This window comes from Antechinus flavipes, chromosome 2, assembly GCF_016432865.1.
Source record: "Antechinus flavipes isolate AdamAnt ecotype Samford, QLD, Australia chromosome 2, AdamAnt_v2, whole genome shotgun sequence".
NCBI classification, from domain to species: domain Eukaryota; kingdom Metazoa; phylum Chordata; class Mammalia; order Dasyuromorphia; family Dasyuridae; genus Antechinus; species Antechinus flavipes.
In genome coordinates this window covers 113,008,145-113,020,244 of record NC_067399.1, presented here as the reverse complement: position 1 = coordinate 113,020,244, position 12,100 = coordinate 113,008,145, and the positions used below count along the sequence as shown (strand labels likewise).

Genomic DNA, 12,100 nt, shown 5'->3' with positions numbered 1-12,100 from the left:
TAAGAACTTTTTCCACTATCTTTTTCTCCTCTTACCTTTAGAAATCCCGTAAACTTGATTTCTCTCCCATATAACAATCTGTGACACACTTTGATAACTATACCATCTCCTCTTAATCTTCATGTTAAACATTCTGCGTTCCTTTATCCCCATATGACTTGGATTTGAATTTCCTCACCCACTGATCAGCCTCCTCTTTATGTGATCTAAAGCCCAGCTTCTTAAACTACAGCTCTTGATCTCTTATGGGTATCATAATATGAATGTGGGGGGTCATAAAATGTGATTTATTAGCATTAAATATTTGATTTGTATACCTACATACCCAGGGCCACATAAAAATTTCTCAGGCTAAAAAGGGATCCCAATAGAAAAAATTTAAGTTGCCCTAATCTAAAGTACATGTGACTGGATAAAACTTGATTTTACTGATTCATCCCAAGTCCCCAGAATGTACATATGCTATGCTGTAAGTGATCTGAAGAATTGGTAGTTCCATCTTCTCAACTGCTATTACCTTTTGGCACAGTTAGTGCTGGTTCTTGTCTGCTTGTCTCTCATTCAATCAATCATTTGATAAACATTTATTAAGCACCTATTATGTATAAACCACTGTGCTAAGTACAGTGCTTCTTATTCCTTTTTAAAGCGGTTCAGAGAACATCCTCATTTCAATGATCCAGACCATAGTATCCCCTGTCTTCCCTCACTAGTGACTGAGGAAATGGAGATAGAGACTCAATGTAAGATGTAAGATTTCTCATTCATTGCATTCAAATATCAACCTATTTAGAAATAGCATGGCAGAGTACATAGAGGCCTGGCTTTGAAGCCAGGAATTTCTAAGTTCAAGCTCCTCTCTGACATGTACTAGCTGTAAGACTCCAAGCTATATTTCTCAGTCACAAAGGCAGTTCTTTAACTCCAGAAGAACCAAGAAAGGTACTTATCTGCATTAATAGAGAAAACTTCCTCACCAGGAGTTACCTGCACCAATGAAATCACATATCCAGTCCTCAGATAATCCCATTCTATTTTATTTCATTAGATAAGATCTCTAGTTGCCTTTTTGAATCTTAGGTTGTTTTTTTTTTTTCAGTATATAAACTATCCCTCCTGGTTTTGAATTATTTACTAAGGACATAGAGCAGATAAGAGATTAAGAGACAATAGTAGATATAATGAAAAGACTGAAATGAGTTTTCTAAAGTTTTAAGTTATTATATTCCTTTAGCAACAAATTGAAAAGCATCAAATAGTCCTGGAAAAACCAGTTGTATCCCATTTTCTATAATTCTTACTATTCTATTGAAATTAGTCTTCTTTTCAGAATTTTTGTTTTATACATTAATGCAACTCAATAAACATTTAAGTACTAAAATATGCTAAATACAAGAGTCACAACTGTGAAAAACAGAGGCTACCTTCAAGAAGCTTACTATTCACTAGGAAGGATATAACATGAAAACAGATAAATTGAAGATCAAGAATAAAGGAAAGATCACAGAAAAATGCTATAAAAATTTTAAAGAAAAATTTTTGGCTAGATATGACATTAATGGTGTGGAGAGAACTGAAATATAGAGAGATGCTTAGATGAAATGATAAAAGAAAAGAAACAAAAAATCACATTGTATCACAAAGCCACATTTAGTTCTGTCTTCAAAACACTGCATAATAGCAAATACTAAGTTCTTTATGTGATTGCGGGTAGATACAAAAAAAATAAAGTTTTAAGTTATCTATAAATGTAATTTTTAAGTTCTCCTTATTAGCATAACTGATTTGTAAGTAAAAATTTAGACAGGTATTTAAAATTTTATTTTCTTTCAATCCATCATTCTGTAACAACCTCCTTTGAGGTTTAGTTGTTTTTAATGTGTCTCCTGGTTATGATGATGAAATTTATCTTAAAGCAAAAAGAAGCTTAAAAGAAATATGGCATTCATAACTACATATAATTAACTTTCCTGGAAGAAAACTATAGAATCCTCGGTAGACATCCATGGATAATTTCTAAAAAGAATTGGAAAAGAAAAACATAGGAGAAGCATGAATGTGCTGTATTGTGTACTATTTAAGGGAGCACCCTTTGATGAGAGCTATCTAAGTGTACTTTGTCACTTATAAAAGATGATATCATAAAAACAACAGCCCAGTTATATGAACTGCATTTTACTTAAGAGTAGCTGGGTTAGAAAAGGGCTAAGAGTTCAAATAATTGAATTAAATAACAAACTTTTAGAACAAACAGTTTTTTGCTCCTGGGATTTAATACTAGCCTGAGAGGTCTAGATAAGGACAAGTTCAGCTCTAATTATATCTTCTTCATCTTAGCTACTTCAAGATTTATATCCTCAACTGATGGGCATCCCCTCAATTTTCAATTTTTTGCCACCAGAGAATAGCTGTTATAAATTCCTGGATGTAGTTCCAAAGTGTTCTACATAATGATTGAGTCAGTTTACAACTTCATCCACAATGCATTAGTAAAAAGAACAATTTCTTTTGTAATTTGTTTTTATAGGCAGTATTTATCATATGATATTTCATTATTTTTTCAACTTCAGTTCAATTCAATAAAGAACTATTATGTGCCACCCAATTTAGCTGCAATGAATTGAAAGCCAGATTTAGATTCAGGAAGTTTTGAGTTCAAATCAGGTTCTGAGACATACTAGTTTTCTTGGGCAAATGATTTATTCTGTCAATGCTCCCAGGCAACTCTAAGATAATAAACTGCAGAACAGTTGTTAATCTGTATTGGTAAAGGAATTTTCTACTGGCAAGAGGGCTAATGGAGGACAAGAGATATACAATTGCCAAAATTGTAAGGTACATGCAGAAAGTAAATGCAAAGTAACTGAAGGAAAATGAGAACATGCATAACTGGGAACTTGGAAGAGTCTTCTGCTAAGAGGTTGGTTTTGAGATCAACTTTGAAGAGAGATAGGGAGTATATAATAGAGGTGAGAAGGAAGAACATTCTGTGAATAGTGTAGAGCTTGTCCAAAACCAAAAAGGGTGATGATGGAGTATCATGTATAAAGATTAGCAAATGATCCAGTACTATATATAGTAAATAACAATTTATGTATCTAATTGTTTCATTGTTAATACATATATGGTAAATGTGTATTAACAATGAAACAATTAGATGCATGAATTAATGAATTAATTTTTATAATAATTTTACTATAATTTCTATCTATATTTAATATACTTTAAATACAAACAAATATTATAGCTTTACTTTGAAATTTTAAAAATTCATCCTCACTTTTTCTTTGCCTTATGAATAAAAATAAGTGTGCACTCTGTAAACAGTTGATGAAACTTGGTCCTTCAAAGTATTCTTAAATTCTGGTCCTTATAAAGACACTATGCTAGGTTCTAAGATACAAAGATGCAATATAGTATATTCCACCCACTAAGAAATTTAGAATCAACTGAAAAGAAAGAAACTGGGCACAAATAAATATGAGGGAATGAATGATGTAGACAAAATGCTATGAATTTGAGAATAATTTGAAGATAAAATTGCTCAGTGGGAGTGGGGAGAAACTTCATGGAGAAGGTAGCAATTGACCTGGACATTGAAGAACATAATAGCTACAACAGATTGCATGAGGAGGGCATTCTAGGCATTGGAGATCTTTGTAAATGCCTGGAAGAGGAAGAGTATAAGGCAAGATCAAGGAGCAGCTAATTCATTGATTTTTCTCTATCAAAGTATTAATTGGTGGCATCATTGCTAGAGAGGATATATATATATATATATATATATATATATGATATTTTAACAAAATTAGGGTCACCTTGAGTCACATGGATTCCAATAAGTTTGAAATTAAAAGGGAGAGATCCTTACAAGAATTTGTATTTATGCTGAATTATAGGTATATGAGACAGCCACAGAATATCAGCATCCATCATATATATATATACACACACACACATATATATATATATATATATACATATACATATATAAAATTTATACATATGATATAAGATTCTACCTTGAAGTCAATCACAATGGACAATCTAGCTAAACCCATCCCTTAAAAACCATTCCTCAGTCAAACCCTCCTCATTCCCATGATTCTAAACTCCTGGTGGTCATCATTCTAGCCCTGTTCCCTGTATACCAGTTCCTGATTGCTTATTTCTATCTGTTTCAACCCCTACCACAATATCTCATGTTAAAGCTATCCCTCTCCCCACACTGTGCTCTCTTGATCTTGCCATTATTCACCAATGCAGCAGTTCCATATTCATGTACCCTGAAATTCTCTAATCTTGACCCCTCACTTCTTTCCTAGACTGTCACCCCCACATTAGCTATACTCTCCTCTTTTGTTTATCTTTATCCAAGTTCAACTCAACATTGCTGTGTTGAGTGGCAGAGTTCTGGGTCTGGAATCAGAAATATCCGAGTTTAAATCTATTCCCGAATATTTGCTATGTGATCCTAGACAAGTCATTCAACTTCTGATTGCTTCAGTTTCCTCTACTATAAAATGGTGATTAATAATCGCACCTACCTCCCAGGTTTTTGTGAGGATCAAATGAGATATTATTTGTAAAAAGCACATAGCACAGTGCCTGGCACATAGTAGATCTGTGTAAAAGCTTATTTCTTTCCCCTTGGCTTCCTTACATTTACTATATAACCAATCTTGCCATACCAATATCCAGCCTTTGATCATTTCTACCATGTTCTGCCTTTGCTCCTACAATGTGTTGATGAATAAAGATGGAGAAAATAATAAAATCACGTGGATTGAATCTATTGCAAATTTATGTTATATATCTTCTGAGTCCTCACTACCACAAATCAATCCTTTTACATCTAATTTATTCATTCATGAATTCAAATCTGGCCTCAGACATTTACTAGTTGTGTGACTCTGGTCTAGTCATTATCCCTGTGGCCTCAGTTTCCTCATCTATAAAATGTGCTAGAAAAGGAAATGACAAACCCCTCCAGTATCCTTGCCAGGATAATTCCAAATGGGATCACAAAAGAGTCGGACATGACTGAAAGAACTCAACAACAACAACAATAATGTATTCATATGAAATGCCAGGTTGAATGAATCAAAGCCAGAATTGAGGGTGCCAGGAGAAATATCAACAATTTCAGATATGCAGATGATACCAATCTGATGGCAGAAGGTGAAGAAGAATTAAGAAGCCTCTTGATGAGGGTGAAAGATGAGAGTGTAAAAGCTGGCTTGAAGCTTAATATTAACAAAAAGAAGATCATGGCATCTGTTCCTTTTACTTCCTGGCAAACAGAGGGAGAAGAAATTGAAGCAGTGTCAGATTTTATATTCTTGGGCTCAAAGATCATTGCAGATGGTGACTACAGTCATGAAATTAAAAGATTCTTGCTCCTGGGAAAGAAAGCTATGGCAAATCTGAATAGCATACTAAAAAGCAGAGACATCACCTTGCTGACAAAAGTCCATATAGTCAAATCTGTATCATTCTAAAAGTAATGTTTGGCTGTAAGAGTTGCATTATAAGGAAAATTGAGCACACTTTTGAATTGTGATGCTGAAGAATTTCAGGATTCATGAACATGGAAGTGGTGCTGGAGAATTGAAAGTTTCATGGACAGCAAGGAGATCAAGTCAAACAATATTAAAAGAAATTAACTGACTATTCATTGGAAGGATATATATACTGAAGCCAAAACTTAACATACTTCTGGTCACATGAGAAGACAGGACTTATTCATAAAGATTCTAATGAAGGGCAAGTTTGAAAGCAAAAGGAAAAGGTGATAGTAGAAGATGAGATGAATAGATAGTATCATGGAAACAATGAACATGAACCTGGATGGATTTTGAGAGTGGAGGACAGAGGGATATAGTATGTTGTGGTCCTCTAGTCACAAAGAATCAGACATGACTGAATGATTGAATAACAACTAAATTTATTCCCAATCCCACTCAACATAATGGCTCTTTCAAACCTCTTCATCCCTCCCCAAACTTCCCAGGTTTCCCCTCTCAGCACCTTCTTAGCTAAGAAGCTTGCTTCGTATTTTACTGGGAAAAATAATGAGGCTATTTGCTGAAAGCTATTTCTTTTCCTTTCATCTTCATTTCATTTCATCCATACACCTTTTGCCACTAATCCTTTCTTTCCACTTATCTCACATAATGAGATACCCTTCTCTTTGCCAGAGCAAACTCCTCTATGCACATAAGTTGATAGCATTCCATCTCATCTTCCCCAGCAGATTGCTATTATCATCCCTATTCTCTTGCTTATCTTCCATCTCACTGTCTATTGGATGCTTCCCTACAACCTACAAATATTCCCATGTTCCTTCATCATCAAAAACCCTTCACTTGATCCATACATCCATACCAGCTATCATCCCATATGATCCTCTCTTTTGTGGTCAAACTCCTTGAAAATGCTATCTTCAATAGGTACCTCCACTTCATTTCCTTTCACTGTCTTCTTAACTATCTACAATCTGATTTTCCACCTCATCATTTAACTGATGATCTCTTACTTACTAATGATCTCTTAATTACCAAAATTAATGGACTTTTCTTAATTTTCATCCTTCTTGGTCTCTATGCCACCTTAATACTATTAATCACTTCCTCCTTGATAATCCCTTCCTTTTAGATTTTCATGAAATATTTTCTTCTTGTTTTCTTCCTAGCTTTCTATTACTTCTCAATCTACTTACTATATATTCATCCAAGTTTTGTTAATTGTGAGTGTCTCATGAAGCTCTGTCCTTGGTTCTCTTCTCTTCACTCCTAATACTGTTTAACTTGTTGATGTCATCATCCTATGGATTTTGTTTTCATTTCTGTGTTGATGACTCTCAGATCTACTTATTTATTCTTCTCTACTTACATCTAATCTCATATCTCCAAATGCTAATTGGACATTTCCAGTTGGGTGTCCTATAGACATCTTAAACTCAACACATCAAAAACTGAACTTACTATTGTTTCCCTCAGACTCTCCCTTCTTCCTAACTTCCTTATCACTATTAAGAGCATCACTATTTTTCCTGTCACTCACATTTGCAACCTAGGTATTATCCTTGACTCCTCCCTCTCATTCCCCATATCCAATCTGTTGCCAAACCTGTTGATTTTACCTTCATAACATCTCTTCCATTTGCCCCCTTCTCTCTTTTTGTAGAATCACTACCTTGACAGGAATTATTCCTCATCATCTCACATCTAAATTATCATAATAGTCTGTGAGTTAATCTTCCTGCCACAAGTCTCTCTTTATTTCTGTTTATCCTATATTTAGATTGTCAAAATGATATTCTTAAGTTGACCATGATCATATATCCTCTCTAGACAAAAAGATCCTGTGGCTCCATGTTGCCTCCAAGATCAAATATAAAACCCCTTTTTTAAATGGGGGACAAGGAGTCAGAGTAACTTGCTACAAAGATTTTTCCCATTTACTTTCTTCTTTTTTAAATTTAGCCTCATTGGTTTTGTTTGTGCAAAAACTTTCTAATTTTAGATAATCAAGTGTTCATTTTACCTTCTGTGATCTTTTCTATCACTTGTTTTGTCATGGACTTTTTCCCATCCATTAATCTAACAAGTGATTTTTTTTCCTTGTTTCTCTAATTTATCCACAATGTCAGACTTTTAAAGTTCATTTTTGCCAATTTGATAAGTGTGAGGTGAAAGCTCAGTGTTATGTGTTTTAATGTTTGTTTATTTTATTAACTATTAGCCATGTATAGTTGTCTCTCATTTAGTTAATAGTTTGTAGTTTTTCTTTGGAGCACTTTCCATGTCTTAAAAAAAAAAAAACAACTGTGTTTGCTAATGAGTTTCCTGTGTATCTATATCAGCCTCTTTCAGCCGATCCCTTTTTTCTTCCTTGTTGGCATCATTGCTGTTTGATGTGTTATTTATTGGTGACATGTTTTGCAAATGTTATAAAATATATCTCAGTTGAATGGAAAAAGTGATATGTAAGCAAAATGCCTTGTGAAATTTGAAGAAAAATAGGCCTTTTGGGAAAAGCCCCTGAAGGACTACTATAATAGAAAATGGAAGATCCAAACTAAATGTAAGAAACCTCTTTTATTTGAACCCCATTAGTTCAATTTAGTTCAAGAAATATTTATTAAGTTTGTGCAATGTAAAGAAAATTGTGCTAGTTGCTGAGAATACAGAGACAAAAACAAAAATAGTCCCTACCATTAAAACTCGGGCTTATTCATTGGCACAGTAAATAGAATGCTAGACCTAGAGTCAGGAAGATTCTTTTTCCTAAGTTCAAAGCTGGTAGCTGTGTGACCCTGGCTAAGTCACTTAACTCTGTTTGCCTCAGTTTCCTCATAAGTAAAATGAGCTGGAAAAAGAAATGGCAAATCACTGCAATTTCTTTGCCAAGAAAATCCCTAGTAAGGTAACAAAGAAAAGTCAAATATGATTTAAATGACTGAACATCAAATAACTGAAATGTTTAAAAAACCCACCTGTGGCATTTCTTTCATTTTTCATGGTCTTTTGCAAAATACTGATAGCATCTTGATAATCATATTACCAGTATTTTTTCCTATAACCTGGTATATAGTTTAGGCTTGAGATTATCAAGGATTCTTCAGAGAGTAGATAGTATCATGTCTGAATTACTTGGGACAAGTAGTAATTTTGACATGGTTCTATTTTGTGAATAGTTATGTATGTGCCTCTACTAACACTAGGTTGACACAGAGTATCTAACTTTAACCAGATGAAACTGTATTTATTTTCTTTTCCTATATTTAATTAGTTCTCTGTCAATTGAGTAATAGGGATTATGATACAATTACATTTTAAATTGCTTTCTTATGTTGGTTTTTAAGAATAGATATACTTCAAGGAAGAATGCTAGTTATCTCTTATAACTGTAAGAGATGTTGCAACAGCTATTGGTGTTGAAGACAAGAGTTTTAAGGATTATTCAAGCCCACAATGAAATCATATCTGTACAAAATACAAAGTAAAGTGCAATTGAAAAGTTCAAATGAATTTAAAACTGACAAAGTGTTATTGCAAAACTGCCTAATCGAGCTCTCCAAAGCAAGCAAAGATCATCAGAAGGAAAGACAGATGGTGTAATTGTTAATGACTTCTTTACAATTAGGTTTGAAATTGGAAGAACAGTGAAAAGACCAGTTTTCCCCCCCATATAAAAGGATATACTAACCACTATTTTCAAGAAACAAGAACTTATAATCAAGATAATACAAAGGTTACAGTACCAAAGATTGAGACATGGTCATTTTTACTGAGGAAACATATTTTTTTTTACTCAAGGTTATATTAAAACCACTGTCAGAAGTTCAGAAGTACATATAATATATGAATATCTTCATTAAACTTTAAAACACTCACCCAAAAAAATTTTGGCAGTTTTTCTTTTATTTCTAGTGGACTTGGAGATATTAATGAGTCTGATGGATGTATGATATGCTGAGAAAGTAGAATTGTCATGAAATTATAGAAATTCTAAAAAGGAGGTTGAATGCTTTATGCCACGTAACAAGTCATGAAATATTGAGAAAGTTATTCAAGATTGAGATAAATATATGTCATTGCTCTTGAAATTTGCTTGATTAAAATCTCCGAAGATTTGTGAAAAATGGACTGTTTTTAAAAATATGCTTACTGTCTAATATGATAAAAATATGGTTTCATGATGTATTAAAATTTGTAAATATTTTGTTAACTCAGTGCTGAATTATATAAAACAGGTGATTAGAATTAAAAGAGATGATGCATATTAAAAGATTTTAAAGACATAAAAATTACAAAGTTAATTATATAAGGCAAAACATTAAATTATTTTATTTTATCCCACTTAATTTGAACACTATTGTTGATATTCTTACTATTGCCTTATTTATCTTAGTTTTCAGATATTTTTGTTTTGTTCTTTCCAGTTCAAAAATAATGCTCCTCAGCAGAAAAACAGAAACCAAATGAGTCAATTTTTTTCTGTTCCTCCCCTATCCAGCACAAATACCATTCCTTTTCCTTCTTTGATTTTAAGTTGGTTTATCAGTTAACTATACATCTATATTGGTTTCTTTAAGATGGTTTCTCATACTTCTTCATGGGAATTAAAATAAATTTCCATATGTTTGAGATGATAAACAAAAGCATATACTTTGTTCCAAATTCTTTTATGGCAAAATATAACCATGATGTCTATCAAAATAGATATCATATTGAAAATTTCATGACTTTGGAACAATATTATCCCTAATGCTAATTAAAAAAAACAATAAGTATTATAATAATTAGATGTTGTGGAGGTTTTTATCCCCAAGAATTTAGAAAGAAATTTTGATTGGGAATACCTATTAATAAATTAAGATAATTAACTCTGTGAGATCATCATTACTACATATGATATTCTAATATTTATTAGATTACCTTTTATTTATAGCCATTAATTGGTTAGCTATATTGCTTTGAAGACATGGAAATGATTGCTAAATTGCTAGAATAAAATGTTTTTCTTTATGGAAAATAGCAGCTATCTTAGTCCATAAAGTAAAACACTTTTAGTAGTAAATTGGCCAAGTTTTTAAAAATGCATTGACTGTCATTATTTCCTACTTTTTGCTATACCTGGTTTTAAATTTTTCTGTTGCAGGAATCTTCACGAAAGGACAGTTGAGCCTTACAGATCTTATCCATCAATATATTCGTTACGATGAGATCCATGAAGCAATAAATGTTCTAAGCAGCATGAACTGGAATACTATGGGCCATCAGTGTTATATAAGCATGAGTGCTATTGTAAACCACCTTCTTAGACAACGGCTAACACCAGAGAGAGAAGGTTAGAGTGAAACTTTAATTAATGCATCGTATAAACAATTTTCATCCTATTTCCTTTTTTGTTGTTGGTTTGGGGAGTGTTATTGTTGTTGCTGTTGGGTTTTTTTGGAAGCAATCAAGATTTAGGTTCTACTGATTCCAGCTTGGTGGAATCTATCTACTGTACCACCCAAATGCCCCCATAATATTTCTCTTGTTTTGCTTCTAGTTGTGAAACTCTCAACTTTTTGCTGCTTAAATTTTAGGTTTATATGAAATTTAACAGTTATAACATAATAATCTTGTTTGTATCTCTATCTGTAATTTTTCATATAAACAGATATAGACATATAGACATAATTTTAATCAGTTATTTTTATTTTGATTCTCATAAAAACCAGTAAGTAAAGCAAACAATTCTAAAGCTCATTGAGGTTAAGATATTTATTAAATATTGTATAGCTGCAAAAACAGCTCATCTGATTTTTTTGTTCTATAGTCTTTCCACCATAATATGATCCTAGAATCATAGATTTAGAACTAGCTGAAGTCTTAGAGATTATCTAAACCAGCTTCTTCATTTTAGAGATGAAGAGCAGACATCCAATATACCTTAGTAGCACAATGGATGATAAGAGTTGTGGAACAGGTTTTGAAAGATGTAAATTTAAATCTAGCCTCAGTCTTTTCCCAGCTGTGTGACCGTGGACATGTCACTTAGCCTGTAGCTGCTTTAGTTTCTTCATTTATAAAATTGGGATAGTAATAGTATCTTCCTCCTAGGATTATTGTGAAGATTAAATAATTAGATAATATTGTAAATCTTTTTACAAACCTCAAAGTACTATATAAATGCTATTATATGTGTGTGTGTGTGTGTGTGTGTGTGTGTGTGTGTGTGTGTGTGTATAAGGATATATATTTATATATCAGCAATTGAGGTTAGGTGATTTACCTAAAGTCACACAAACTAGTAAATGTCAAGTGTTTGAAGACAGATTTAAATTCAAGTCCGCATGACTCAAGGTTGGTACTCCATCCACAAAGAAAATTCAGGATTTCAATCCATTTTTTTCTGACTCCAAGTCTAAGATGCTTTCCACCATATGATTCCTCCTTTGTTGTTGATCTATTAAATTAATGTCAAGAACATAGTTGCAATTTTAAAAAATAAAAAGACTGCTTTTGTAATAATCAGGTGAGTCATTTGAGACCAGGAGAAGGGAAGTGATTTACCACAATTGATGCAAGTTTTAAGTAGGATA

General features: G+C 32.8%; 1 protein-coding gene across 1 annotated transcript in view; it reads left to right on the top strand.

Moving 5' to 3' along the window:
* The window catches only part of WDPCP (WD repeat containing planar cell polarity effector), a 266,206-nt gene that overhangs the window by 75,081 nt on the left and 179,025 nt on the right, over window positions 1-12,100 (top strand). Inside the window, exon 10 of the mRNA XM_051975375.1 lies at window positions 10,669-10,857. Within this exon, the coding sequence (XP_051831335.1) occupies window positions 10,669-10,857 (189 nt within the window). The remainder of the gene's footprint in view (window positions 1-10,668; window positions 10,858-12,100) is intronic.